The sequence below is a fragment of the Charadrius vociferus genome, unplaced genomic scaffold (genome assembly GCF_000708025.1).
Source record: "Charadrius vociferus isolate BGI_N301 unplaced genomic scaffold, ASM70802v2 scaffold38, whole genome shotgun sequence".
Lineage (NCBI taxonomy): Eukaryota > Metazoa > Chordata > Aves > Charadriiformes > Charadriidae > Charadrius > Charadrius vociferus.
Genome location: NW_009650176.1, coordinates 3,337,445 through 3,346,471, shown reverse-complemented (window position 1 = coordinate 3,346,471; position 9,027 = coordinate 3,337,445). Strand labels below are relative to the sequence as shown.

Below are 9,027 nucleotides of genomic sequence, written 5' to 3'. Positions count from 1 at the left end.
GCGGAGATGGCGGGGGGTGGTGGGGAATGAGGTTTCACCTTGGTTTGAAAGTCTGTTGAATAGCAACTGGGTAGAAATAAAATTATTTTTCCGGATATATCAAATACTTTTCCTTTGAATTCTGCCTGTATAGTACATGCAGATAAACAGCTGGAGCAGATTCGCAAAATAAGGTCTATTTTCTGAGACTCGGAACGTGCCTAGTGTAACTTTTTGAGAAAACAGGGTAAGCATTCAGATCAAGTAACTTTGTTAAGTAGATAATGGTTTTTGGTTTTTTTTTCTTTGTTTTATGTTTATTCCCCAAACTGGATGTTGCTAACGGTTCACTTTTCGTTTCTGGTGATCAGCATTTGCTTGTTCGAAACCTCCTGCCACTGTATTCCTAACGAAGGCTGGCTAATAGCTGGGAGCTAGCTGGGACGGGAGGGTTATTTAACACGGTGCTCCTCATCTTCTTCCTTGTTATATTATCGATACTCTGAGTACCTATGACATATGTTCCAGGAAAGTCTGTGAACTTTGAAACTTTGCCCTTTTTATCTACTCTGACAATTTGATCTGAAGCTTTGATTATGAGCAACAGAATAAATTTGTCCAACTCTAATGAAAAATCCTACCCGAAATAGAAATCTCATCGAGTTTTGCGGGTCTGTGAAATACTGTGCTATGAAATCCTCTCATTACCTGTCCATTTAGATCTAACTCCAGATTGGGGTTTTTTAGCCACCTAATTCAAAAAAATACAATACGAGATTAAACCTTGGGTGATGCTGGATCTTTTGCCTTGAACGATACCGGCTCGTTTAACGAGCGATCTTACATAATCGACTTTCACTTGGGGTTACTGAGAACCTCAAATACGAGGGCTCAAGGGTGCTCGTGTGTGCTGAGGGTAGGTATTGAAAGAGTCTCCATTTCGGCATATAATGAAACCGTTGCAGTGCGGAGGTGTGTCAGGCTGGGAGAGGAGTCGGCGTGGAGCATATTGCTCTGCCACCTCTGGTTGGTGCATGAGAGAAGGCTGCCCCCCCTCTTTTATCGCTTGGAAAACCAAGTTACTCATGGTGAGGGCAGGTAAATGGGCTTCTTTGGCGTCTTAATACTCATCCTGCTTTCAGGGGAGGGCAGAGGAGCATCTCGGTGATGAAGTGTACCTGGGCAACGAGCACAGGGCAAAGGGGAGAGGACCCGTCACAGGTCCACATGCAAAGAATTCATCTTAAAACTACTTTAGTCATCTACCGGAAAAGCATAAATGATCATGGAATGCACTTTGCTTGAATACCGCTCAAAGTTTGTAATGTGACACATACACTTTCTGCGTGGTGATGAAACCTGACAGTTCAGCTATTAATAATTAGAGTTAACTGTATACTTAAAAAAGAGAGGGAGTAGTTATACGAATGGCTGTAAGAAAAGGAAGAGAAAGGTGTTCTGTTGCTGTTGGAACTAGAAAATAAAACCTGCTACCACTGTAGTCGAATGCTTCACTCCAGGACTGCTCTTAGTGGAACCAGCAGAGAAAATGGCATGTATGGATTAGAATTGAAAAAAAATCCACTGGCCTGAGGACCACAAGATCCATAAAGCACTGATTTGTGCAAAAATTATTTCTTTTCCTTGACTAAGGAAGACACATCCAAAGAGATCTCCTGTCTCTGCCTTACAAAGGTGAACTGTTACAACCCCCAAGGGGTTTTGGTGTATCTGTGTTCGGGAACGATCTGTGAATGACACATACTCCGAAGCTGTAAGCCGAGGCGAAGGTGAAGGGATGAGAATTTCGGAGGTGGTCTCAGGTAGAATCGGAATGAACGTGACTGCTCCAAAGAACAGCAAAATAGATGTCTGAGAGATCCCAGAGTTGAAAATAAAGCTAGACGTTGTAGTCCTGTTCCAAAGGACTGCTGTTATACTCTCTTAAAACCTGGTGCCACTCAGCGTATGATACAATTTGTGCATCACAGATGGAATTTGCTGTATTCTTTCTGTTTTTCATGTATTTATTTGTAGCGCAAGTGTTTTCTGCTGTTAAGCTTATCTATCTATTGCTTCCCTCCATTTCCAGGTTTTCTCTTAGAAATGATTTTCTTTAACTTTCCCTGTGCCATGCCTGTAATTGAAAAAGCAAAACAAACCCAAAGGGGGGTGAAATCCCAACTGAAACCGTGTCGTATCATTTCTGCAGCCAGCCCGTTACTTCCAAAGGCTGTGCTTTCCGAGGCTGTATTCTTGTAAGCTCTTTAAGCTTTCTTTTCTCGAGTGAAATAAGGAACTCCCCAGTTTTTAAGAGTATTGGCTCGTGTGCGTAGATGGATTGAGTTAGACAGCAGAGGTTGTTACTACCTTTATTTGCTCCGTCTCCTTCGTCTGAGCGGAATTGCTGGACTGGGCTTGAAGTGGCTTCTGAAAAGGAGAAAAGCAAACAATCTGGGCAATAATTGCTTTGGCTATGTGACTTTCATTTGCCATCATTCCTGAGTCAGGATGATAAGTCTACGCTCAGCTCCTGTGACCTTGAGGCTGATTGCGTGCAGCGTTTTTTAGGCAGCAGTGTTTGGGCGAGGATGCTTTCTCTGCACCAGGGGAAGTGCTCCTCTCCTCTTTGCTTCAAATGTCCATCCAGACGCACGCAGTATTGGTTTATGTTCTGCTTAGAAATGATAATAAGAGACACAAACATCCCTTATTCATCGGAAAACGTGAAATGACATTGACATTCCGTCCATGAGAACGTGTTCTTTCAAAGCCTCTTCGAAAGAGCCGGGCACTGCTCAGTTCATGAATGTTTTGTCGAGAGCTCTTTAAATTCCGGAACCACCGTCAACTAATAAATGAATATAAATTATCTCTGAAACAGGTTCATTTAACTCGTGTCTAATGTGTAGCATTTGGCCTGTCAGAGTCAAAATACTGTGACTTATTTTTGTCTGGCAAATTGAGTACTTTGTTTACTAAAATTGCTGATTTGTTGTATAATGAGCAGGGCCTAGATTACTGTTACTTTTCATGGGAAGGATTTAAAGGGCAGGTCATCGGTGTTCTCCAGCTGCAAAATGATTTTGATTATCTGTTCCTCTTCTGTTACATGTTTCCTAGGCGGTACTGTAGTTAGCCGACTTTTGGAATTAGTGACTTGCATTTTGCTTTCAATCCTGTTGTCCTTATTGAAGCTCCATACCGGTAAACAGAGGAGAATTTGGCGTGCTTAATTGAATGCACTGCATCTGAAGATGGACAATGTGTCTATAGTTGATGTAGATCGCTAATGGTTTACTAGAAGATAAAGCAAACATCATTTGCGGCATAAAACTTGTTCTGTGTTGTAAAGCTGCACCTTGCGTCATGTAATATTCAACATTTATCCAACTTTGCGCCGGAAATGTGAATTGAGGCTGTAGCTGTTACTTTTATTCATGCATGACTTCACACAGATGTCGTGGAATGCCTTTTGCTGCGATGTATTTTTTTTTTTCTTTTTAATTTTTTGGCAGAAGCTTCCACATAGTAAGATATAATTTGCCAAATATTTAGTAAATAATGATGGACAGAAGAAATACACCGTTTTAATAATTTCCTTTGATCTTGGGGGGTCAAGGCTAGCGGCACCGATTCCCACCCCTGACGGTAAGAGCTGTGTTTCCCAATGGCCTGAACTTTGCGTTCTGTGCCCAGTACATGGGGCCTGACCCCAGGTTGGAGGAAAAGAGGGGTCACGCTGCACCTCCTGCATCTGGGATTCGGCAGAGCGAGGTGAGCCCTCGGCCCCGGGGCGGGTGAGAGCTGCCCTGTGCTCCTCTTCCTCCCCCCGTGGATTTTCCCTTCCCTTTCAGCAGAGTCGAGTGCTGTATGTTGTTGCTAATTGCAGATAACGTAGTACTGACATTTTGAAAAGTATACGGAGATGATATTCACCCAAAGGATGATACTGCTATCTTCAGAGATGCTGATACAATTTTGCTGGCATAGACTCATTTAGTGATGAATTGCAGTAATAGCAGTTCAAGACCTACAGCATATTAGTGAAAATGAATCCACTGAGCACTCGTCCCATGGCACTACAACAGCACTTAAAGAACACCGATTTTCTTGAAGGGAGAAAAATCTGATTAAGAGATTTAGCTGTGGGTTTGGTGGTGTGTTTATTTTTTACCAGCAGTGTGTTATTTGTATTTGTTTCTTGATGTATGTTATTGTAAGGAATTTAATATACATGAGAAAACTAGGAGAGTGCCGTAAACACAGAGCACTGTTTTCTGGTTTAGCAGATGTAAGACTCGTATATGCTACAGTAAGCAGAGACGTAGCAGTACTACTGGTTCTAATTTCTTGTTATAAACTGACCTAACACCTGGTTATAAAAGGAAAAGAGATCAACGTCCTAAAATTGATATGTAATAGTTTGTGTACACGGTGGTGGGTCTGTGTGGCAAAAATTTGTCGAAATGAATGCAATAATCAGGCAGAATTATTCTAATAAAAGGATGGGGCAACCTATTATTGAAATAGTTGTCTAATTTGAGGGAAATAGGGATAAAGACAGGCTTCGTGATAATGATGCGTTGGTGGTTTGCACGAGAACAGAGTGTTCTTTCAGCTCTGGAGTGTGATCAGTGGAGAACAGAAATGTCCCAGGCATAATGCTGGACTCCGTTGTGCAGTCTCCTTTATAATCACCCAGGCGCTAGGAAATTAGAGGGATCTGGAATACAGGAATTCCTAAACCAGGAGAAAATACTCAAGTATGCACCCCCCTTCCTTCCTCCTTCCCATCTCGCCACCCTTCATGCCTAGCTGGGAGGGGACACGTTTGGGACATGCCTGGAGCATACGGAAGAGCAGCTGAAAGCAGCTCCAAGCAGAAACCCCTTTCTGCTCTCGCTAAGTTTTAAGGCAGCAGCTTTGTCTATCGTTGGGTTTAAAACAGCCCCCCTATCTGAAATCTCACTTGGATTGGAGATACTCTGCTTCCAGTGATAATTAACCTCAACCACTGGTGTAACCGCCACTGGTTACAGTTAACGTCAAAGAATCATTAAAACATTTTAGTGGTCCCTTGCACATACCACGACGTGTTTGAAAAGATTTCAAAATGTGTGATGTATCTTTAGGTGGTGATTTCACCATTGCTGGGGAACCTACGGGGTAAAGTAAAGGAGTGCTGATAAATAGGCTCTTTTTGGTCAAATGTAATGTAGTCTGGGAGACTCTAATCCGCAAGGCTCCGCGTGTAAGAGGCAGCAGAGATACTGTGAAGAACTGAGGTTTATGCATAGTTCCACTATTTTAGGCCTAATGTAGGCTACAGCTTTGTCAGGTTGACACCTTCAGACGGATTATTTGAGGATCCGAGCGAGCATGGATAGTTTGGGCAAGACCTCTTCTGCGCTGAGGGCAGGGAGACTGTGATACGCTCCTAACGTTGGCTACCTTAAATGCGCCTGCTTATGTGAGGGCAATAAAAAAAAAAGATTATTTGCTGCACCTTTTGCTCTACTGTCTTTGGGGAAAAAAGTAAAAAATCGCTATGTGAGGGCATGGAGGGAGCACTGGTGTTTATGGCAGATGACTGTGGGCAGATGTGTGTGTTCATACACACGGGGTTCTCGATGCTCGGGTGATGAGTTATGATGAAGACATATTTTGCTGTATTTTGTGATCTGACAAGCAGCATGCCACTTCTTTCCATTGCTCTTGCAGTTTCTGTAAGTTGAGAAAGTCAGAGGAGTACTTTTTCTGAATAATAATTAAAAAAAAAATAAAAATCAGTAAGCCTGTGTTGCTTTCTGCTAGATCAAGCAGCTTCCCAGTCTGAAGATCCAGGATTTGACAAGGTATTCTAAAAATACTCTAACCAGCTGTAAAATAAACTAAAAATGATAAGGCTGTGTTGACAGCATTGTCCAACAGCTAAGATGATTTTTTGATGAAAAACATTTTGAATTTTTAGGATTAACAAGATGTTTTCTACATTCCTAGAGAAAGAGTTGAATTGTAAATCTTAAGATGTACCTTTGACTCAAATTAAAACATGTGCTTCTTCAAGTAGCAAGAGCTACTGCTTTGTAATTTTAAAATCCAGATTTCTTCTGACTAATTATGATTTAATTACAGAAGTATTTAGAAATACACAAACAGCGCGCCGACATTTTGAGGTGCATTCATTGAATAAAGATTAGCGAACTCGGGCAAGTAAGTCTGAAAAATGCTTGTTAAGGTAATGTAAGAGTGGGTTGAACCGTGTAGGTAAAGACTAAAGGCTGTTCTGTGGTTTTGTAACGAATATTTGTAATGCCTTACAGGTTGATTATAGTAACATAAGTTAAGGATAAACAAAAATTTGTTTCTTTATGCTCAAGTTTGCCGCTTGTAGAGTACTGCGAGTGCTGTAAAGAAGACTTAGATATTAAAAGTTTTCATTTAATTTCCTTCTGAAAGAAGTATCATTAAAAATTCAGAAGGTGAAAGTAAACCAGACAAGATCATGTGCCATTAATGGAATTACATTAAGAGTTGTAATAATATCCCTTAATCTTAAAAAGGTAAGTCTCTTACAGAATTAAGGTTTTTCTGCTGCTTTTCATGCCGCGTGAGGTATTATGGTTAATACAAGCTACTGATGTGAAAGCGTCCTCGCTAATCCTGTTTGGAGAGTGGCTCGGTCTGTGCCGGGTAGAAGAGGTATGAGAAAAGACATTACAGGTCCTTCGTTAAACGACTACTTAATTACATCCTAGGACAAGCAGATCCCGGATCTGTGAATGCCGCTGGCGGGTCTCCCTGGGAGACCTCCCTGGTCTGCGTGAGCACGGCCAGCTGGGACGTCTCGGGCACAACAAGGGCAGGGCTCGTTAGAAAAGGCATTTTAAACAACTCATACTCATTTAAAAAGCTTCTACTCACCCTTCTCTGTGAGCTTCTCCTTTCTCTAGCTCCTGTATAACACCCAACAACACTTTTATGGTTTCCTGACTAGAGCTGATCAAATTTTCCATCATCTGAAGCTGCGCTTTCAAGTCCACAACTTCGGTGTGAGGCACGATTTGTTGGCATTCCTCGCTCACCGCCACGGCCGCCCGGCACGGCTGACTCTCCTCCGTGGGCGAAACCTTGATCTGCAGGCTCTGGTCGTTACATTCGGTGGCTTGGCACTGCGCCCGCGACGAGCAGGCTCCGGCATCTCCCGCCCGGGGCTGAACACCGTTCAGGTGCACGGTCCTCTTTCTGTCCTCCTCGGCTGTTGGGCACGGGGACCAGTCTGTCTCGGCCGTGAGGTTGGACAGGTCGGACTGCGAAGCGTTTGAACTGGCCGCCGGTAAATAAACGGTGGCCACTTCAGTCTTGAAGACCCTCCCGTGGAGGGGCCGGGGGGCCCACTCGGGTTTGGGTGAGGGAGGGGGCGGCAGCGGCTCTTTGGGAGAGCTGTGCAAATGGCTGCCGGCCCAGGCCTCGGCCCCGTTGTCGCCAGACCCCGCGTTGCCGCGCTCGTGGATGTGGGAGATGAACTCGGCTGTCTGCAGGCTGCCGGCCTTCTTGCCCCACTGCACGGCCTCCCCTGAGCTCCTGCCGTCTTTGTCCTTCACGTCTATTAGAAACCCGTTGTTTTCACTCTTAAAGGTGTCAACAGTCGAGGCGCTTTTAAGAATATTCCCTTTTTTTCGGTCCAGAGGAAAGGTCTGGTAACACTTTTTAAGATCGGGCGACGTCTGAACTCCTGTGCTCTTGGTGACGTTGGGTATGGACCTGCGGGCGGGCACCGTCATGTACTTGCGATAAGCCGTTTTGTAGGAGATGGGCTTGGCGTCCCTCTTGTCGGGATCCGGCGTGGTGGAGAGCTGCTTGTCCCTCTGCTCGTTCTGGGCCTCGCAGATATCTTTAAATCTCACCTGGAGGGCTTTGTTCCGTTTCTTAATCTGCCTTTTGGGATCCAGGGCGTATTTCATCTCCAAAGCGAGAGAAGCCGCCGGCTCAACTTCACTTTCCGAGGTGGTGAGTAAGCATTTGCCGGGCTCCTTACTCACCATGATGCCTGCACGCAAAAACAGTTCAAAAAGCCTCGTGTTACAACAGAAATGCTACTTTCCCCCCCCGAGCTGGCAATATTTGAGCTAACTTCCTCTGCTTTGAGTGAAACGGCTGCCGCTCGTCAGCTTTTTGCTTGGTTCTCTTAATTAAGTCATAGTCCTTCACATCAGACTTGGGTGTTTCGCTAGAAAATTGTGCTTTTTATCTCAGTTAGTTAATGCTCGCTCCTCAGAGGGGAGCAACGGAGCTGGTGAGGGGTCCGGAGCACACGTCTGGTGAGGAGGGGCTGAGGGAACTGGGGGTGTTCAGCCTGGAGAAGAGGAAGCTGAGGGGAGACCTTCTCGCTCCCTACAGCTCCCCGAAAGGAGGGTGCAGTCAACCTGTTCTGTCAAGTGACTGGTGATAGAACAAGAGGAAATGGCCTCAAGTTGCGCCAGGGAAAGTTTACATTGGATATTTGGAAGAATTTCTTTACTGAAAGGGTCATTGGGCATTGGAACGTGTTACCCAGGGCAGTGGTGGAGTCCCCATCCCTGGGGGGATTTAAGGGTCATGGAGATACAGTGCTCAGGGACATGGGTTAGTGGTGGGCTTGGCCGTGTTAAGGGTGGAACTAGATGATCTTACAGGTCTTTCCCAATCGAGGAGATTCTGTGATTCTATGAGCGGGGCTCAACCTGCTTTTCGTGGCACTGGGAGTTTTTTCCAGCCCTCTTTCAGAGGGAAGTAGAGGGAAAATGCAAAATAAAGTGTGTTTGTACAAATGAAGAGAAGTCTGTAGCACTGACCACCCCTTAATGCTCCTTTAATGCAAACTTTTAGTAGGAAGAAGTGTCAAACTGGCACTATTTTTCTGATGACACAAAACTGGGAGGAGTGGCTGACACGCCAGAAGGCTGTGCTGCCTTACAGCGAGACCTGGACAGGCTGGAGAGTTGGGCAGAGAGAAACCTGATGAAATTCAACAAGGGCAAGTGTAGGGTGCTGCATCTGGGGAGG

General features: G+C 44.6%; 2 protein-coding genes across 2 annotated transcripts in view; one reads left to right on the top strand and one right to left on the bottom strand.

The window, feature by feature from the left end:
• The window catches only part of FAM196A (family with sequence similarity 196, member A), a 33,271-nt gene extending 25,244 nt beyond the window's left edge, over nt 1–8,027 (bottom strand). Inside the window, exon 1 of the mRNA XM_009892719.1 lies at nt 6,907–8,027. Coding sequence (XP_009891021.1) covers nt 6,907–8,027 — 1,121 coding nt within the window. The remainder of the gene's footprint in view (nt 1–6,906) is intronic.
• DOCK1 (dedicator of cytokinesis 1) overlaps nt 1–9,027 on the top strand; it is a 304,390-nt gene that overhangs the window by 110,253 nt on the left and 185,110 nt on the right. The gene's annotated exons all lie outside the window — the stretch shown is intronic.